Source organism: Paramisgurnus dabryanus, chromosome 15 (assembly GCF_030506205.2).
Source record: "Paramisgurnus dabryanus chromosome 15, PD_genome_1.1, whole genome shotgun sequence".
In the NCBI taxonomy this organism is placed as follows: Eukaryota; Metazoa; Chordata; class Actinopteri; order Cypriniformes; family Cobitidae; genus Paramisgurnus; species Paramisgurnus dabryanus.
The window spans coordinates 3,962,532-3,983,708 of NC_133351.1; the positions used below are offsets into that span (position 1 = coordinate 3,962,532).

The window sequence follows — 21,177 nt, forward strand, 5'->3', positions numbered from 1 at the left end:
TCTTTCTTTGTTCAGTTGAGAAGAAATTATGTTTTTTGAGGAAAACATTCCAGGATTTTTTTCATTTTAATGGACTTTAATGGACCCCAACACTTAACACTCAACTTAACACTTAACAGTTTTTTTCAGCGGAGTTTCAAAGGACTCTGAACGATCCCAAACGAGGCATAAGGGTCTTATCTAGCGAAATGATTGTCGTTTTTGACAAGAAAAATAAAAAATATGCACTTTTAAACCACAACTTCTTGTCTATCTTCGGTCCTGTGATGCGCCAGCGTGACCTCACACAATTGCGTAATGCCGTGGAAAGGTCACGTGTTACATATATGAAACGCACATTTGCATTTTTGTCATTTGTCATTTCACAACAACGTCGGAACGGTCCTCTTTCTCCACACTTGTAAACACTGGGGCGTAGTTTCGCGTTCGTCCTCTGTGACCTCTCGATGTGATGACGTATTGCGTGAGGTCGCGCTGGTGCGTCACATGACCGGACGTAGACGAGAAGTTGTGGTTTAAAAGTGCATATTTTTATTTTTATTGTCAAAAATGACAATCGTTTCGCTAGATAAGACCGGTATGCCTCGTTTGGGATCATTTAGAGTCTTTTAAAACTGTTAAGTGTTGAGTGTTAAGTGTTGGGATCCATTAAAGTCCATTAAAATATGAAAAATCCTGGAATGGTTTCCTCAAAAAAACATAATTTCTTCTCGACTCAAAAAAAGAAAGACATCAACATTTTGGATGACATGGTGGTGAGTAAATTATTTGGATTTTTTTTTTAAAGTGTGCCTAACCCTGTTTTCTGGAGGAATTGATAGATTGTTAGATTTAGGATTGGGTTAGGGGCTTTTAAAAGATTTGAGTATGAGTTAAGGGTAATTTGGGGTTTCTTTGATTAAAACATTGATCCAGGACCAACAAAAAATGTTGATCCAGGATCACATCTGGCGACCCTATAATGGGGGGGGTTCTTAGCTAGGGGACCCCCATAATTCGAACACTGGATATTCCTCTGAGAGGCAAATGATTTAGTAACTTTAGTTACCGTAGCATACCAAATACTCACCAACACCTAAGAATTAAATATTTGCTTTGCTTTCAGGGTGAACCTGGAGTCACAGGTTTTAGGGGACCTGAGGGTGCACCAGGAATTGGTACTCAAGGAGAGAAGGTACTTCAGTCACTAGAAACTTCATTATATGTATCTATTTAAAGAGGCATTTCTAAATATATGTCTGATAACTTTTATGGCTTTATCTTAACTGTAGCATCTACACAGATTTAGAAGCTAAAACACAAACTTGCCTAAAACTTTGACCGTATGCTTTTGTTGCATTATGATGTCTTTCAGGAAATGAATATACACCATACACCATACAGCAAGGCCTGTGATGATATGGGTGTACAGTGTGTTAGTATAACCTAAATGTTGAAAGTTTGTGCTCAATTCTTTATAGGGAGACCAGGGTCAACGTGGGGTTCGAGGGTTGCCAGGTCCTCCTGGCATAAGTGGCCCGTCAGGAGCAAAGGTGAGAGCTTCTAAAGAAACAAATAGTGATTGATCAATTTTTTTGTGGTATAAGTTTTAAATTTTCCTATCATTTTACAGTGATTTTAAGAAGTATAAAAATGCTCTGAAAAGAATGACCATGTTTAATTTAAGGCAACAAAAGGTACAAAATGTACTGAAAAATGTGACTGCGAAACTCCTCAAGGTTTTTGTAAGAAAATGCATGTTGTCCCAACATATGGCTACCCAAGTTTGAATTTGCTCGATGTCCTTTGCCGATCCCGTACCCCTCTCTCCACCCTACAGTAACAAGTAAAAATAAGTAACAGTAAAACGTAAAAATACAAATTAAAAATGCATACGATTTATTCCAGAACTCCTCTGGAAAACCATAAGGATGAAAACAAAAATGATAATTCAACAATGAAAAGCTTTCATTTTGGCTTTAACTCTGCATAAACTGGTCAAAAACTTCAATGCAATGAAAACCGTGCTTTCTCAATGGTATTACAAGTAATGAAATTACATCATAGGCAAATATATACTATTGCTTTCAGGGAGAGCCGGGTATACCAGGAAGGCTCGGAATGCCAGGATCACCTGGGCGAGCTCTTGCAGGAGCCAAGGTAAGAAATATGAGATGTGCCACGCCCCGCAGGCTGACAGACAGTCATGTTATGGGCCGGCCGCCAAACCGATGAATCAGAAAGTTCAATTCACATTCATCATAGATAATCTGTGCAATAAAAATGAGAAGCAATGCAATGACATCATCGCTTTATGCCTACAGGGTGACGTGGGTCCCGCAGGACCTCCAGGACCTATTGGAGAGACTGGTTATGGCCTACCTGGTCCGAAGGTATGGAGTAATATTAATCTATTGAACGATGTAGAATAGCAATAAAAATATATATTGTAATGCAGCCAATCATGAAATTCCCACCCTTTAACAATTTAGGGTGATCGAGGTAATGCAGGCCCACCCGGGCCATTCGGGCCTAAAGGTGAAGGATTTCCTGGTCCGGTGGTAAGTATCTGTGTTTAGATGAAAATGTAATGTTTTATTTTTAGTCACCATAGATTGTTGTCCACTAATACCAAAAACTATCTAGGTGCCTAGGTTTGTTGTTCAAGTATGTTTGCCTATGTGATCTTATACAGGGTCTGCCTGGTTTGCCAGGCCCGTCAGGTGAGCCCGGCCCAGAGGGGATTGGTCTTCCTGGACCAAAGGTAAAGTTACCTACCACTTGAACGTGTACAGCATGCATTTATAATGTCAGGCTCTTTATAACTTGCTTATTTAATACTTAATCAATATCAATTTCTTAACCAATTGCCAGTTTTTAATTTTAGTTAGTACATAGCATCTAATATATATTTTATTCTTTAGGGAGACATTGGATTCAGGGGTTTACCAGGTTTGCCAGGCCCACCTGGTGAAGGACTGCAAGGACCACCAGTAAGATCCATAATAGGCTGTATCTCTAACAGATTACTATAATGAAACTAATGATGTCCATAACAAGGGTACTGACTCTAAATGGCATTCCTGGGAGTCTGTCTCTGTTGCTATGGCAATTAAGGAAGACAAGGGATGTGTCCGATATAGCCCCCTTTCCCTTATTCCCTATTCCCTACATTAGTTCACTAATATACCCTCATTATTGCGGTGCATTGTGGGGTTGAATGAGTGCACTCAGTAATGATTTTGGGCACCACTAAAATGGATGTTCCCTCAAATAGTGCACTATTTAAAGGGGCAATGAATTTGTCGATTTTATTATTTTATACTGTTGTCTGAGGTCTACTTATGATGTTTGCATGGTTTTTACATTCAAAAACATCAAAAGCAATAAGTAATAGGCTATTTTGTAACATGGATTAGTGGATATCTGGAGAAATGGATCATTTGAAGGGGCGGGCCGCATTGAAGACCTGGACGTAAACGCCCATTGCTATGATTGGACGGCTTCATTCCCCGTCATTACATGTGGGGAAATGTTATAAAAACATTAATGTGTGAAAATAGCAGTCGAACACATATATGTTTGAGCCACAAAAGATTCTGGGTGCTAAAGATGATATACACATAAATGACAAAGTAGAAACAAAACTTTAAACTCGACGTGACTAAATTACCGTATACAACACAGTAAGTGCGCATCAGAATATAAAGTGCGGCTGATAAGTCCTTATCAATAACTTTGTATATTTCTACTGTGCTTGTGAGATTGCTCTTAGATACACGTAACGTTACATACAACTTTGTATATTTCTACCGTTATATTACAGTCGTATTGTTAAGTGTTGCACCTTTATTAATCGTTTAATGTTTTTAGTAAATTAAAACAGTTAAACATACGTGTTTAGATACGGATGTTACAACATGACATATCAAGCGATCTCTTACAAAGCAATAGTGAAACTCAGTAACGTTATCTTAAATAAAGTAAAATGTTTTACTTATTGTGTATATTGCTGTGTCATTTTTGTCAGATATTAGTGGTGCTTTTAATCACAGTCTCTTTGCAAATTCAGCATCGACTTGTGGCTTCTTTACAAATGAATCCGCGGTACACAAAGTAAACAAACACTCCCCACGCGAGCTGGAACTTCTTTAAAAACAAACTTTAACCATGCATTCCTAATGTTATGTTCCGAGCCTCCGAGTTAAGGTTATACAGCGTCTGTGTTCTTCCCAGATGGTTCTTTCACAAACGAACACTCCATTTCCATGGGTACTCATAATAGATCATAGCGTCAAAATAAAAGTCTCTCATGAAAAATGTATTTAAAAATCATTTTGGTTACATTTGGCAATCTTTAAAGAAATGTTTACTGATTGTTGAGACACTGCATGGTTTGCTTTGCCCCTGGCCCACACGTGTGTCACGCAAAGGTGTGGGCAGGGCTACAAAAGTGGAGGTGTTTAAATTCTAGTCTGACGTCATATTTCAGCACATTCCTGAATCGACCGTTTTAGTGGCTTGTGCCAAAAACTGTTTTTTTTTGCAGTAAAGAGGACGTTTTCAGTTCTGAAGCATGCAGGGTGTTCATTTAAGTATGATGACCTCTTATATAAAAGAATATCAAGTTAAAATTCATTTTTTGATTCCCTGCCCCTTTAAGGGTATTGAGGGCTATTTCGGACACAGCCAAGTTGTCTGCTTCTCCTTTATCAATTCTGGTTTCTAATGTTGCAGGGCAACATGGGAAGAGCAGGTCCTCCAGGGCCACACGGGCCCCCAGGGGAGGGTATTCAGGGACCCAAGGTATGTTAACTGTCCATTGCCAAATTAAACAGATTTACTTCATATATTTTGAATATTTTAAGGCTGGGCAATATAGTAAATTTTATGTTTGCTTTATAATTATGTTTACAACATAAGTGCTTTTCAATACATTGGCCATTTCTGATGCAATATAATGGCTGGGTAAGAAAGTTTTGTGTTTGTTGAATCCATCAGGGTGATCAGGGGGCTCCAGGAGTGACCGGGCCAAGGGGTCCATCAGGAGAGGGACTTCCAGGGTCCAAGGTGAGGCTTTGGTTCACATTCTGTACCTGCCAACATATTACCGAGGCCACATTTATATGACCCACTTAATTTGTGTGTGTGTGCCCTGTAGGGTGATCGTGGTTTTCCGGGCGAGAGGGGAACTAAAGGTGGCAAAGGTGACATGGGAGACCCCGGGACCCCTGGACTATCTGTAAGTCTAGTTATTATTAACCATCCTTTGGGGCAGTGTTTGTTATATAAATCCTTATAATTTAGCTTAAAACACCAATGCATTAGTGAGATTTACATGTGTTATATTCTGTCTCTTTAGGGAAGACAAGGAACCAAGGGCGAGGCAGGCCTGACTGTAAGTTCAAACATTTGTGCACCTCTGAACATAGATATTAGTTTAAAGATCACTGTACAACTACACAAAATGTAAATGTTAACCAATCATTTATTTTTCAGAGAGAAGATATAATCAAGCTGATTAAAGAGATCTGTGGTAAGTCTCAGATTAAATACTTGAAAAAATGATTGCAAAGTATGTAACACACTTGCACTGGATTGCACGATATGAACTGCTTTGGATAAAAGCGTCTGTCAAATGTCTAAATGTAAGTGGCTGTAGTTGCTTACATCATCTTTCAATATGAAATGCTTTGTTGCAATTATTTATTTCTGTTGTTTTTAGGATGCGGCATCAAGTGTAAGGAGAGGCCAATGGAGCTGGTGTTTGTGATTGACAGCTCGGAGAGCGTAGGTCCAGAAAACTTTGAGATCATCAAGGACTTTGTCACAGCGCTGGTGGACCGCGTCACGGTGGGCCGCAACACTACGAGAATCGGTCTGGTTCTCTACAGCTTAGAAGTCCATCTGGAGTTTAATCTGGCCAGATACATGACAAAGCAGGATGTGAAGAAGGCCATCAGGAACATGCCGTACATGGGAGAGGGCACCTACACGGGCACGGCCATCCGTAAAGCCACGCAGGAAGCTTTCTACAGTGCCCGGAACGGTGTCAGGAAAGTTGCCATCGTCATTACAGACGGACAGACGGATAAGAGAGAACCTGTTAAGCTGGATATTGCCGTGCGTGAGGCTCAAGTGGCTAACATTGAGATGTATGCACTGGGTATAGTTAACACCTCTGACCCAACACAGACCGAGTTCCTCAGAGAGCTTAACCTCATTGCCTCAGACCCTGACAGTGAGCACATGTTTCTCATTGATGACTACAACACACTGCCAGGTAAGCATGAAAGAAAAATTATATAAATATATATTCAGTATAATCATATCATGAGTGAAATTTTTTTCACAAACGTCCATGTTTGGTCTTTTCATACAGCTCTGGAATCTAAGCTGGTGAGTCAATTCTGTGAGGATGAAAATGGAGCCCTCATCTACAACCGCGTCTCCAACGGGCTGAATGGAAATAATGGATACGGCTATAACAACGGCTATGACGATAACGCCTTTGGAAGCAGATTTCAGGAAGCAGTGGACAGAACTCAGAGTCACACCAGAGGAAGAGGACACACCGTCCCTCTTCCTATCAACCCCGGCCCTCTCAAAACACAGGTTATAAACACCATCTTCAGTCAGTTTAATTTGACATTACCAAGACACATAACTTGTCATAAATATGACATAGCAGATTAATTATCAAACTTAACTCTTTCCCCGCCATTGACGAGATATCTCGTCAATCTGCAATACCGCTATTATCCAATTCCGCAACTTTTTTCTTTGAAAGCAGAGGGTCTGTTCTTTTAGTTCATATATTGTATGACAAGGCATTCAACTTTTGTGAAAATCATGAAAAATGCTGGCAGTGAAAGAGTTAAGAAGCTACCTATTTTAAGCTTCAATATGTACCACTGTAGTTGAGGTCAAGAAAAATATTCATGATGCTGTTATAAAACAACTTGACAGAGTATTAAGACTGACATTTGACAATGACATTTTAATGACAAATTCAATTTGTATCACTGGTAAAAAGTGGTCAGAAAAATATTCATGACACAATTATAATGGCCTCATGACAGCCAATGTCATGCCAGTTCAATGTAATGTTAACCCATAAAGCTAGGTAGTGTCCTTAGATCATTAATCTGCTATGGCATTATTATGACAAGTTATGATGTATTGGTTTATGTCAAGTTGTCATTACAAAGACATCCCAAACAATGTCATCTTTGCATTAAAAAATGACATAATTGAGTGAATGCCACTTAATGACAGTTGTCATAAAGGTGCATAAAATCTCCTTCATGTTCATGACACGTGCAATGTCATTATTATGAAGGTGTCCTGTCAGTCTTATGCACACCCCTTTAACTACAGTGTTACCATTTTACCTATGCTGGGTTGTTTTAATATAGTCATTGGGCCAAAAATAAAAAAATCTGGATTAATTTAACCCAAAAGCTGAGTTTGTCGCTTTTGGACCCAATGCTGGGCTGAAAATAACCCAGCACTTTTTAAAGTGTAGACCGTAAAAAAGATGGACGACGTGACTCTAAATATTTTCACAGTGGAATAATGAAGCCAAAATGGCCAGTGAGATTCTGCACCAAAGATGGTTTTTGGAGAGCCTGCGATGTTGAGATGCCCATATTCCTGTTTGACTAAGAAACACAAAAATTATGTCATCATGCTGCGTTCACACCAGCTAGTCAAACCCGAGTGATTTCAATGTTAAGTCACGGCACATTCACACGGGGCGTAAGCGTTGACGCTTCCCATTCACTTTTAATGGGTGACGTCAAGCGTTGGCGAACTGAATTGTGGATCCGTCGGCGCCGCGTCACTGCCGTTGCTCACGGCAGAAGTTGAACATTTCTCAACTTGAATGTGGCGTCAATGTAAAGACGAATTGACGTGCGTCTGGAGGTCTCGCGGCACGAATGGGCCATTTAGCGCGGCAGACGTGATTCCGCTTTATTCACGCGTCAGTTCGTACGAATGGCGCGAATTGAGTGTTGCCACTGGAAACGCGCGAGTTGAAAAATCAGAACTTTGGCGGAAAAACGTGCCGTGTTAACCAATCAGGAGCTTGATCTAGTGGTGACGTGATTACAGGAAGCAAGCCGCAAAAGCCCCTCCAATGACACAAATTTCTGTGTGAATATCTCGATGACTAGAATAAAGCGAGTACACTCAAAATGTTTAAGCGTCCAACTACGCGCGGTAGATGCGAATTTGATGCTACAAACCAGTCTGGTGTTGTTAGGAACTGAAAAACGAACTTAAAAGTGCATCAACGTGATAAGAAATAACTAAAATAACAGAAACCATCTATGGAAATGTGTTTATTTCATTTTTAAGTTTGGCTTATGACCCATTCGCTTACAGGGTTTATGACCTATAGTGCAGCCAGCCACCAGGGGTTAATCAAAATGCTTTGGCTTCACTTTTCATGTGGCACAAGTAATCTAGATCAAAAAGGACTAGCTGTGTAATGATCATTTGATAAATCCAAGCACTAAAAAAACTAATCCATATAAATTGTTGAAATGTGGGTGGATTTTGTGATCAGAATGTATGGCTGTCCAAAAAATAAATACTGGTTTCAAATGCATAACTCACTACTACTATTATTACGTGTTACTGAATATGAACTAAACTCTTTGCAACACTTGCATTTTGCTGCAATGTCAATCAGATTTTAAAAAGTTTTTGCCGGTTTGGATTACAGTATGCATCAGACGGACTTTGGTTAATGCTTATGCACCAGGCCACTGTTTCATTTTATGTTGTGCCTACTATTTAGGTGGACAAAGATGACTTTGAATGGGAAGACCTTGACATAAAAACCCAAAGTCAAGGCGGAGGCACCGTTGTTGTTGTCAATAAGACTGTCCAGCCCGTACAGCCAGGAACCAGTACATCTTCTTCATCTACATCATCTTCCTCTACATCATCAGTATCTACATCAGTATCGTTATCTTCATCAGGGTCCGTAAACGTGAACACAAAGCCTCGTCCGGTTGTGATTAAAGGTAATACAAACACACGGTGCACATGACTCTCCATGACTTGTCCAGTCAGTGAAACATTATTATTAATATGACTTTCTCTACCTCTCTGCATCAGAGTCATTAGCTCCTCTGGATCCACGATGTCTGTTGAATTTAAGTCAAGGTTCCTGTAGAGAGTACATCATCCGCTGGTACTACGACAAGCAGGCAAACTCTTGTGCACAGTTCTGGTACGGAGGCTGCCAAGGCAATGAGAACCGTTTCCAAACAGAGGAAGAGTGCAAGAAGACATGTGTCCTCGCCATTAAAGGTATTATAACAGCATCACACTGCAGACTGAGTGCATTCAGATATTATTACCAACATATTTGTGATAGTTAGTTGAAGATATGAAAGTTAACATGTGCTTTAATGTGCTTTTATTTGGTATTAAAGGTTTTAAGTATAAGTTTGAAAAGTAAGTTGTCCTTATTTCTCATTACAGCTGGTTAACATGGATGAAGATCTCACCTCAGTCACTCTACACTGAACCTTCAAAAATTAACTTTGAAGTTCTCCAATGATGGATGTGATAGACCATTCACTCCTCTAATCAGTTGATGAGATACTGGCATCATAAAATTGTTCAAGCAGCTTTAAACCTGTTAAATATCTAAATTACCCCATTATTCACTCTCAAGCAATCCATCATCTTTCAGACGAGCACATTTGGAGTTATTTTAATAAATGTCTTTGCTATTCCAAGCTTATATAAGTAGAAAACAGGGAACAACTTCTGACTTTGAACCCCAAAAAAGTGCATCCATCCTTTACAGAAGTAATCCACACGGACCCCATGGGTTAATAAAGGTCTTCTGTGGGTAATCGATGCAATATTGTAACGCCATCTTGGACTTACATGTTTCACAAGAGTCACTGCACAACGTACCCATGGCAATGAGCACTCACTACACTAAAACTCCTAATGGTGCGTTCACACCAGACACGGAAGAGGCGGCAAGCGCGAGTAATTTACATGTTAAGTCAATGCAAAGACACGAACAGTCATCCTGTGGCATCCGTCTGTTACACGCGAAATAAGTGTTGCCACGTGATAGTTGAAAAATCTGAACTTTGGCGGATTTTCACGGCGCGTTAACCAATCAGAAGCTTGCTCTAGCAGTGACGTGATTACAAGAAGCGAGGCAGAAAAACAAAACAACAATAGAGTACAATCATCATCGCTAATGCACGAGGCATCTTCGTACTTTAACAGGAATTAAAAGGATCTTGCTTGGAAGAAAGTGAGTGAGGAGTAGATTTACAAAATTTAAGCTTAAAGCCCCTCCTATGACGCGAATTTACGTGTGAATGTCTTAAATGACTAGAATTTCATGGACAAATGAAGCGAGTAAACTCAAAATGTTCAAGAATCCAACTATGCGCGAATAGCAATATTTTGCCGCCACTTCCGCTTCTGGTGTGAACGCACAGTAAGAGTCCAAGATGGCGGCGTTACTGAAAGCTAGTTATTACAGTTTATAAAGTTTGAAATATGGATTGTTTTCTTTTGGATTTTGTGAATTTCATTAATAAAATGTTTGGTTAATAATGATGTGCGTAATTTTTTTTAACAAACTTGAAAAAAGCATGCAAAAATATATATATAAATACATGAATGATGTTATAAAATGTTCTCAAAATAAACTCAAAATGTTCAAGAATCCAACTATGCGCGAATAGCAATATTTTGCCGCCACTTCCGCTTCTGGTGTGAACGCACAGTAAGAGTCCAAGATGGCGGCGTTTCTGAAAGCTAGTTATTACAGTTTATAAAGTTTGAAATATGGATTTTTTTCTTACACAATTGCATCGATTACCCACAGTCAGAAGACCTTTATTAAAACATTGGAGCTGTGTGGATTACCTATCTGAAGGATGAATGCACTTTTTGGGGGTTTAAAGTCAGAAATTGTTTGCTGATTCCTGTTTTCTACCATTGTAAAGCTTGAAAGAGCATGGACATTTACTGAAATAACTCCAAATGTGCTTGTCTGAAAGATGATGGTCATGTGTATCTTGGATTGCTTGAGGGTGAGTAATTCATGGGGTAATTTTAATATTTGGCTGAAGTATCTCTTTAAGAATGTGGAGAAAAGGTTTGATGTAGATTGTGGTTTTTATCAGCCATTTCAATTCTTAGGATTTCAACAAACAAGAACTGCACCTGCTCAAGTCAAACACTGGTATTATAATGAATGTTCATCTTGTCATAGAAATGTGCTGTTATGAATAAACACAGCAGGCCATTCATTCATACAGTATTCAAACATATCAACATTTGTTATTTTTCATGGTATATACTGAGAATCTGTGCACTGCCGTAACAAGTGACATATAAAAATATATTTTGCAGTCTTCACTTGGACTTGATTGTATATGTATTTTGTTTTATTTAAATTTATATACAATTTGTGATTTAAAGAAGCATTTATTAGGTCACAAAAACACTATCAAGCAAGTAGGTCTATGTCTAGTTTTTTTTTTTTTAAGTATATACATTTTTTGATCGGAAACTATTGAAGGTCACTATTGGAGTACTAAGATTTTGTATATATTTCTTTACGTGTGTTTGTTTGCAGTACATTTACAATATTTTTGCAAATAGTTTGACAAACCTGAATTCTTGTATTACAATAGATGATTATGCAAACTGAACGAGCCAGATGAGATTTCTGATCATTGTTAGTTCTTTGGAACAAGACGTTATTAGACATAGATATGTTGACTGTTATAAATGTATTTGGTTTATATTTTGAAGGTGTTTTTGTTCATTTTGTGAATTTCATTAATAAAATGTTTGGTTAATAATGATGTGCGTCATTTTTTTTAACAAACTTGAAAAAGCATGCAAAAAATATATATAAATACATGAATGATGTTATGAAAGTTTCGTTTGTTTAGTACATTTTAGTATAGTCTGAATAAAAAAACAAAAAAAAACATTAATTTACTAATTTGGGGTTCCTGTAACTCCGTTGGTAGTGCGTTGTGTTAGCAGAGGTTGTGGGATTCTATGCAAATATTAGCCTTACTATCAAAAAGTTTTTATCAAAAAGTTTTTAACTAGATTTAAATATTTGGTGACTTAAATATCAGGGCGAGGTCTCTAAGTTTTGTTAAAATTATTTCCTATAGTTAGGTAAGTGCTGCTTTCAGAATTGTCACATCTGTAATGGAGAAATGTCTATATGATCTACTGCATCCTTAAAGGTACCGTAGAATTTACAACTGTATTTACGGAGGCATAGATGAATACTAAGAGTTCTGTACATGGTGACATATTATGAGCCTCAAAACAGGATTGTGTCCTCATGTAAACCTCGTGCATGCAGAATTCTACTGAAAATCAGGCTATCTCAACATAACACCAACTGTGACGTTACAGTCGAGATGTACGCCCCAACATTAAATTACACATTAAATTAATAACAATGTTGTTACAATGCTAAAAACAAAGTTGTAACTGTTGAGTAAGCGGTATATGGTAGTTAATGCTATATGCTAGCATTTAGGCTGAAGTTCGACAATTGATGTTGCAGTAATGTTTTGCAAGTCCATACTGAAAAAACACAAATAAATTCCATCCATTAACAATCTCCAAACTATTGTTTATTCCTCACAATCTGTATCTTTGTCTGATACAGGCTCAAACATTAAAGGTCTGTTTGCTTTGAAAGCTATACCAGCTACTTAGTGACTGACCAGTTACTGACTGACAGCCAATCAGAGCAGAGCTCAAAATTATTATTCATGACCCTTTCAAATAAGGTTATAACGAAACATTTAATTCTGAGGGCAAATCCTAGGGTTGTAAATTGACATGTAAAAATGTTTCTGTACAAGTTTTGCACTAAATGAAGCCATATACCTTCTATGATATTAGAGAACAATTTAACAGATTATTTCAATGCATTCTTTGGCACCTTTACCATTGTTTCTTCCTCATGTGCACATGACAATTAAAATAAAATATTTTTTGTTCTTTAAATAGGCCATCCCTTCTTCATTTTGTTGGGTTGCCTCTGGTTTGTGCATTAATTCACAGAATTCACACAAAGTATGCCATCCAAAAAAACCACGTCATCATCACACTATACTTTATTTTACTGATGTCTGGACTTAATATTCAGGGGTTTAGGAAAATATAAACAGATGGTTCGATATACAGGTAATAAATACATTCTTTGAGAAATTATATTTTAATTTTGACTGAAAATGTCACATAATTTTCCACTGACGCACATATGTTCTTTGAAGTATGAATCACGCATACTGCCATTACTGCATACTAAGCAAAAGGGTGTAATAAAAATATATTTCTATCAAATTCAGTTTTCAATGAAAAGAAAAAACGTATCTTTTGGCACACGGAATAAAACGCGTTTCTTAAAAGCAGTTTGTCCCTTTCGTCTTACCGTACGCAGCTCTAACGTTGCCGTGGTGACGCTCTGTGGTAAATCCTCTTATCCAGCGACGAAGAAAGCGTTTGTTTTTTCCAAATCACCGTATTTATTTTCTCACAAAACATCTGAGAGTACAGATTGACCATGGCGTCAGTATTAGATGCTCTGTGGGAGGACAGAGATGTTAGATTTGATATCACTGCACAGTAAGTTCTCATGATAATCATTAACATTAGCAACAGTAAACAAGTCAATAAAATACAGTTACACTTTTAACATTATGCATTTTACACAACAGTTGTGTACAGTATGTTAATCCTACATGCCCGTTCGTCATTCTGCTAGTGATACTTTAAAGTAAAATGTGCGTGTTTTCGTTACTGTCTATACCGTGGATGAGGGTCACAGTGACACCCATTTACAGTTTCATGCCCAACAGCATGCGATTCATTTAGGTTTTATACTGTATGTCACCTTATAACCTTTAATGTTTCATTTAAGGCAGATGAAAAGCAGACCAGGCGAGGTTCTCATTGACTGCCTGGATTCAATAGAGGACACGAAGGGAAATAACGGGGATAGAGGTGTGAAAGCTTTACATTTAATGTGAAATATCACAATTTCAGCATCATTACCTGCTGTTACCATCATTGATTTTTTTTTTGGGGGGGGTATATTGATGTAAAATGTCATTGGTAGTTATGGCTATTTATATTGCTTAAACCAGAGGTCTTCAAACTTTTTTAGACCAAAGACCCCTTAATAGATATAGAGGAGAAGCGAGGACCCCCAGTGCATGTATCAAATAATATTGCATTTATTATTATTATGTATAACACATACATTATTATGATGGTTACATTACAAAGATATTAAAATAATAATTTTTGCCATGATACATAACATTTTAATTTATCTGAATAGATTTTATCGTGGGAACGTTATGCTCTTCATTTTCAGTTTAATTTTTTATGAATAACCTATTAATGCATTTTTATTTATATTTTGCATTCAAACTATATTTGAAGGACCCCAGTAATACCACCACGGACCCACAAGGGGGGCATGGGCATGGCTTAGATTATTACAATCCAATGCCGTTGTTTTTTTTGTATTCATACAGGTAGACTCCTAGTTACCAATTTAAGGATAATCTGGCATTCACAGGCACTTCCAAGAGTTAACTTGTGTGAGTATCTGAAAAATATCAAACAATAACATCTCACAGCAATAGATTGTTGTGTATGTGTGTGATCAAATTATTCAACTATTGGAGGGTTAATAGATATCCGAACTGTCAATCATTACCTGATTCATATTGTTTTTGTGTTTTTTAACAGCTGTGGGATACAACTGCATTATTAATATCACCACAAGGACGGCAAACTCAGTGAGACATCATTTTCATGTTATTATCAAATAAAGTGGAATCACTTTATTTAAAAGCTCATCTAGATGCTGTTTTGTTTCCAGAAACTAAGAGGTCAGACGGAAGCGCTTTACATATTGACCAAATCTAATAACACTAGATTTGAGTTCATATTCACCAATGTGGTTCCAGGAAGTCCAAGACTGTTTACATCTGTTATTGCTGTTCACAGGTATTTGGTTATTATGTACATACACATACATAATAAAAACATTTGTAAGTCGCTTTGGATAAAAGCGTCAGCTAAATGAATAAATGTATTACACTTAAGTGTAAAGCCCGGCACACACCAAGCTGATGGTTGGGCGGCTTTTGAGCACCATCTTAATTTTTTTAGTGTGTTTTGCATCGTCTGCTATATTACGTCACCGTCGCATGTTTTGTGGGTTGATTCACCATGTCGAATCAGTAGTGGCCCTCGTCTGGAAGTCGGATCATTCTGATTAGCTGTTTGGCATAACCAACCAGTGCACAAGAAGAAAAACGAAAATGACGAAGAGGGAACAAACAGAACACCAATCTCATTTTTTGCATCTCTCATTCAAATATGTGAATATTTTAAAAAGATATGGCTCATGAGATATTACAGGTATACATAAATCCGGTGGTGAGAGAGATTTGTGTGCAACTGGTAAGTGATTGCTGATTTGTATCCCAGCATTCAAACTGCAAAAAAATATTTTCAAGAAGAAAAATTCTTAGTATTTTTGTCTTGTTTTTAGTAAAAATAACTAAAAATTCTTAAATTAAGATGCTTTGCTTGATGAGCAAAATGACCTTGAGAAATAAGTCTAGTTTTTAGACCAGAAATATCAAATTTAAGTGATTTTGTGCATAAAACAAGGAAGAAAATCTGCCAATGGGGTAAGCATAAAAATCTTGAAAATTTTTCTTAAACACTAAATTCAAGAAAAATTCATATTCAAAATTTTATATTTTTGGTCTAAAAACTAAACTTATTTTCTTGGGTAATTTTCCTCATCAAGAAAAAGCATCTGAATTTTAGAATTTTTAGATAGTATTTTTGTCTTGTTTTCAGTAAAAATAAAATTTCTTGAAAATATTTTTAAGAAAACAAAATCTTAGTGTTTTTGTCTTTTTTTCAGTAAAAATATCTAAAAATTCTTAAATTAAGATGCTTTTTCTTGATGAACAAAATGACCCAAGAAAATAAGTCTAGTTTTTAGACCAAAAATATCAAATTTAAGTGATTCTGTGCATAAAACAAGCAAAAAATCTGCCAATGGGGTAAGCACATTTTTCTTGAATTTTTCTTGAATTTAGTGTTTTAGAAAAAGGTTCAAGATTTTTTTTGCTTACCCCATTGGCAGATTTTTTTGCTTGTTTTATACACAAAAGCACTTAAAATGTGACATTTTTGGTCTAAAAACTAGACTAATTTTCTTGGGTTGTTTTGCTCATCAAGGAAAAGCATCTTAATGTAAGAATTTTTAGATATTTTTACTGAAAACAAGACAAAAATACTAAGAATTTTTTTCTTGAAAATAATTTTTTGCAGTGTAAGTGCTTCCCAAATTGGGGTACAGGCCCTCCTTGGAGGGCGCCCAGTTTTATGACATTTTATAAAATACGTTACTTTATCATAAATTCTGTGTTATCAAAACTAAACCAACCAACAGCACTGCATTATTTCATTTAGGCCTGGTTTTACAGACAAGGCTTAGCTAAAACCAGGACTTGGCCTTTCTTAAATTAAGATGTTTAAGCATCTTTTATAAACATGATTCATAAAAATATGTTACTGGAGTTTATCTTGAGACACATCATAATGGCACTGGCTTATTTTAAGATCTGTCAGTGCAAGTTATTTTTAGTTGAGATAGCTCAAATATGTGTCTTAGTCTAGGACTAGCCTTAAGCCTTGTCTGTAAAACCGGGGGTTAATGTTTTGTTTAATTCAGATTTGTTTTATGTCATTAATTTATATATATAACAATTCCTCCTTTCATAAAACATATTTTAATATTAATAAAGTGTTATAGGAAATGTACCGGAACTAGATACAAGTACATAACTAAAAGTTAATAAAGTAAAGTTATGTGTCTCTTGTAGGGCGTATGAGACCTCCAAAATGTATCGTGATCTTAAGTTAAGAGGAGCTCTGATACAGAATAAACAGCTGAGACTTCTGCCACAGGAGGAGGTTTATCATAAAATTAATGGAGTCTGGAATCTCTCTAGTGATCAGGTAATACACTGCTTTGTGTCTGCTGTTTTACTGTAATGGTAATAATCTGACCGTCACCATCATGTGTGTTTTTAGGGTAATCTCGGTACGTTTTTTATCACAAACGTGAGGATCGTGTGGCATGCCAACATGAACGAGAGCTTCAACGTCAGCATTCCATATCTGCAGATTGTGAGCGTTTCCTTTATCTCTTTTTATCTCTTTAATAATTTATAGATATTAATATCCTGCTTTTTTACTGTTTTAAGCGTTCCATACGGATTCGAGATTCTAAATTTGGACTTGCTCTTGTCATTGAAAGCTCACAGCAAGTAAGTTTACCCCAGGATTACCAGAAAAAACATTAATATTACATATAACATGATTGGCATGAAACTGACATTTAATATTCAGTCATAAGTCATTTGTCAAGTGTAACTTCTATACTAAAACATAATCATTTCATGTTGTGGTATGTCAATCTTTGCTCTCATAGACAGGAGGATATGTGCTGGGATTCAAGATCGATCCGATGGACAAGTTACAAGACGCGGTGAAGGAAATCAACTCGTTACATAAAGTGTACTCGGCAAACCCTATCTTTGGTGTTGAATATGAGATGGAGGAAAAGGTATTTACAGAAATTGGTGGACATTTATGTGCTTTGTTTGTTGGATAACACAGTGATGATTTTCATGTCCTGTCAGCCTCAGCCGCTGGAGGAATTGACTGTAGAGCAACTTCCAGACGATGTGGAGATTGAACCAGATGAGCACACCGATGCATTTACTGTGAGTTTTACTTCATCTGCTACTTTCAGATATAATGATGCTGTCACTAGATCTGTGTGTGTGTCTCAAAATAGCTGATCGCTTAAGCCATGACACACAATGTCCCACAGACCTGTTGCCTGGTTTCAAAAATGTTTTCATGATCTGATAAAAGTGGAAACTTATTTGTGACATTTAAGATATGATATGTCTCATATTTAACTCTTTGCTTGTTTATTGTCTTCGTTTAGGCTTACTTTGCAGATGGAAATAAGGTAAATGGATTATAACCATTTGATTTCTGAGTATATCACCCAGTTAAAACAGTTGACAAATTTATGCTCAGTTTGTAATGATGTTCATTATTATTCTGTTGGCTGTTGTATAGACTTGGGTTGGGTCACCAAACACAGCATTAATCGCTATTTCACCGTCTAGCTTAACTACAGACACAATATAATCCGGCTATGAGTAACCCAGTTCTAGCAAAAATAAACTTTTTTTTAATTTGGTTACATGGTGTTTTTGTCCAAATAACTTGACAGATGTGGAATTTTATCATGTAAGCAAAGTCAACAGTGATTACAAGCTGTTTGGTTTCATTTATTTTTTTGGCTACGGTTAAACATCTATTAAATTTTCTCTGACAGGATCAAATTTTGCCTTGTTTTAGTCTGGACATCTGGGCTGTATTTGGATGGCTATTTAGATGTCTTTTAAATGCAAAATTGCTTGCTGGGGAACTTCTGAGTGTCCCCTAAAAAGGTCTTTATAAACATTAAAACGACACTCCACTTTTTTGGAAAATATGCTCATTTTCCAGCTCCCCTAGAGTTAAACAATTTGATTTTTATCGTTTTGGAATCCATTTAGCTGATCTCTGGGTCTGGTGGTACCACTTTTAGCATAGTTTAGCACAATCCATTGAATCTGATTAGACCATTAGTATCGCACAAAAAATATCCAAAGACTTATCAATATTTTTTCTATTTAAAACTTGAAGGAGGCACAATGATATTACGCACTGCCTGAAAATTGTCCTCTTGGTAACTTTCAATAGCTGGGGACTATTTTCGGGCACTGCATAATATCATTGCACCTCCTGCAGCCATGTTACGGCAGCAAAGTCGTTGATTATTATGCCAGAATGAGAGTATAGTTCCTAGACATATCTGCCTAGAAAATTGCAACTTTTAATTTTCCGTCTTAGTACACGATGTAACTACAGAAGAGTCAAGTTTTAAATAGGAAAAATATCGAAAGTCTTTTTTTTATTTTTAAGCGAGATCCTAATGGTCTAATCAGATTTAATTGATTGTGCTAAGCTATGCTAAAAGTGATACCACCAGACCCGGAGATCAGCTGAATGGATTCCAAAACGGTAAAAGTCAAATGTTTAACTCTAGGGGAGCCGGAAAATGAGCATATTTTCAAAAAAGTGGAGTGTCCTTTTAAGACCTGACTTTACTAAGCCAACTCCAAATGTTTTGTCTTAAAGATCATTGCTATTCTAGTAATGTGTTTTATTTCTCTATTTAAGCAACATGATCGTGAAGCAGTGTTTTCTGAAGAGCTGGGTTTGGCTGTAGAGAAACTGAAGGATGGATTTACACTACAGGGACTTTGGGAAGTCATGGGATAAAACAGGGAAATGAAATGAGACTGTGTGACCATTAGATGTACAGCTGTACAGTAAAAGATTGACACTTAGAGATGGAATTAAATTGTTTCATATTGTTTTCATACATCATTAAGTGTTTTCTCCATTATTTATATTAGAATTCAAACTCAATATCACGGCTGTCAAACAATTTATCGCGCACACATATTATACTATATATAAATAAAACAAATTTGTTTATAAAAAATCTTACATTTATATATATATATATATGTATATGTATATACACACACAGTAAACACACCTATATTATGCAAATACAAACTTTTATTTTGTATGCAATTAATCACAACAAAATTGTTTGACAGCCATACTTTATATACTGTATGATATTATTTATTTGGTATATGATGTCTGATAATGAACATATGAACATGTCTTGGACCAAGTTTAGGAATATATTACTTTATAATATGAATGTATCCATAAAGGTATATTTATACTTGTACAATAAATGCAAAATATGACTTGTGCATTAGAACATAAGCTTTTTGTGTAAAGAACATGCAGATGTTGCAGTTGTTCTGTAATAAAAAAGTTTATGAGAATGACATGTTATGTTATATCTCTTACCAGAAGAAAGGATTGACTTGTTTTAGGGATAGTTCACCCAAAAATGAAATCTTTGTCACTTTTTACTCACCCTCATGTTGTATATTTTAGGTTTGGTGAAAAACAAACTAATATATAATCTATTATTTGATGAAAGTCTTGACCTGTTTCTCTTTCAGCACACATTCTCTGTCTGAACTGTTGTTTATTTTACGAATTTTAAATCATGTAAAACAACCAAAGTAAATGACTTCAGGACACTTTAAATATATGACAGAATTCAAGTGATCTATTTAATACTTTTGAGTCCACCTCGGTCACCAACCACTCCCATTATAACCAAAAAACCCAAAACATCACTTTTGAGAAATCTGTGTTTGGGTTTTAAAAAACAAAGCAAGACGTTGGAAGTTCTAGTGACATGGCCGTGAGTAAATAATGATGACATTTTTGTTTTTTTGGGTAAACTATCCCTTTAGACCAGTGGTTCTCAAACTTTTCCGGCGTGCGCCCCCCCTTGGATACGGTGCATCCCCCCTTGGGTAAATTTATGACATAAAACATTCTAAAACGTAATAATTTGAATTAAACAAAACATATTCAATCATACAAAGTATTGCTGTTGGTTAGTAGCCTTATTTTTCTGATGTTTCATTACACAGAATTTATGATAAATTAATGTATTGTATAAAATATCATAAAAGTGGGGCCCACCTGGCACCATCTCGCGGCCCCCAGTTTGAGAACCACTGATTTAGACAACATTTAATAAGTTAAAAAATAAGAAGGATTTATTTAAAGGAATTAAAAACTTAGCGTCATGTGTCTCTCCAGTGTACACCAAGATAGTAAAGGTTTTAAGGTGACAGAGTTTCTATTCTGGACTAAACTCTCTCTTTAAATAGATATACTGACATGAATGATCGGCACACGAGTTGAGTCACAGTATTAGTCAGATGTTTTCAAAAGTGCATGGTACAAATGACGCGACAAACAAACCAGAGGTAATGATGCCCCCCCTTCAAACACACACACACACACACACACACACACACATGCATTTAGACCCTTCTAGACATCTGTTCAGTTCCTCGACTGACACCTCATACCCCATTT

At 36.5% G+C, this 21,177-nt stretch overlaps 2 protein-coding genes across 3 annotated transcripts in view; both read left to right on the forward strand.

Annotated features, from left to right (window-relative positions):
- Positions 1-11,847, forward strand: part of col28a2a (collagen, type XXVIII, alpha 2a) — a 33,034-nt gene extending 21,187 nt beyond the window's left edge. For both annotated transcript variants that reach the window (XM_073811961.1, XM_065252311.2), the window contains exons 20-36: positions 1,106-1,174; positions 1,461-1,532; positions 2,071-2,139; positions 2,304-2,372; positions 2,472-2,540; positions 2,675-2,743; positions 2,904-2,972; positions 4,717-4,785; positions 4,981-5,049; positions 5,141-5,221; positions 5,342-5,377; positions 5,479-5,515; positions 5,705-6,262; positions 6,362-6,594; positions 8,789-9,017; positions 9,112-9,306; positions 9,481-11,847. In XM_073811961.1, the coding sequence (XP_073668062.1) occupies positions 1,106-1,174; positions 1,461-1,532; positions 2,071-2,139; positions 2,304-2,372; positions 2,472-2,540; positions 2,675-2,743; positions 2,904-2,972; positions 4,717-4,785; positions 4,981-5,049; positions 5,141-5,221; positions 5,342-5,377; positions 5,479-5,515; positions 5,705-6,262; positions 6,362-6,594; positions 8,789-9,017; positions 9,112-9,306; positions 9,481-9,488 (2,001 nt within the window). In that variant the 3' untranslated portion in view covers positions 9,489-11,847. The remainder of the gene's footprint in view (positions 1-1,105; positions 1,175-1,460; positions 1,533-2,070; positions 2,140-2,303; positions 2,373-2,471; positions 2,541-2,674; positions 2,744-2,903; positions 2,973-4,716; positions 4,786-4,980; positions 5,050-5,140; positions 5,222-5,341; positions 5,378-5,478; positions 5,516-5,704; positions 6,263-6,361; positions 6,595-8,788; positions 9,018-9,111; positions 9,307-9,480) is intronic.
- A 1,611-nt stretch (positions 11,848-13,458) lies between these two features.
- Positions 13,459-21,041, forward strand: bbs5 (Bardet-Biedl syndrome 5). The gene is made up of 12 exons (XM_065251407.2): positions 13,459-13,647; positions 13,943-14,025; positions 14,565-14,630; positions 14,782-14,831; positions 14,915-15,042; positions 16,944-17,079; positions 17,155-17,250; positions 17,328-17,390; positions 17,555-17,689; positions 17,766-17,849; positions 18,080-18,103; positions 19,369-21,041. The coding sequence occupies exons 1-12, from the start codon at positions 13,586-13,588 to the stop codon at positions 19,468-19,470; spliced, it is 1,029 nt and encodes a 342-aa protein (XP_065107479.1). The 5' UTR covers positions 13,459-13,585; the 3' UTR covers positions 19,471-21,041.
- The last annotated feature ends 136 nt before the right edge of the window (positions 21,042-21,177 follow it).

Excerpts from the sequence above, each read along its gene's own strand:
- bbs5 (XM_065251407.2), top strand. The coding sequence starts at position 13,586 with ATGGCGTCAGTATTAGATGCTCTGTGGGAGGACAGAGATGTTAGATTT. Across the intron at positions 13,648-13,942 it reads AGATTTGATATCACTGCACA|GCAGATGAAAAGCAGACCAG; the intron begins GTAAGTTCTCAT and ends GTTTCATTTAAG. Across the intron at positions 17,850-18,079 it reads AGCACACCGATGCATTTACT|GCTTACTTTGCAGATGGAAA; the intron begins GTGAGTTTTACT and ends GTCTTCGTTTAG.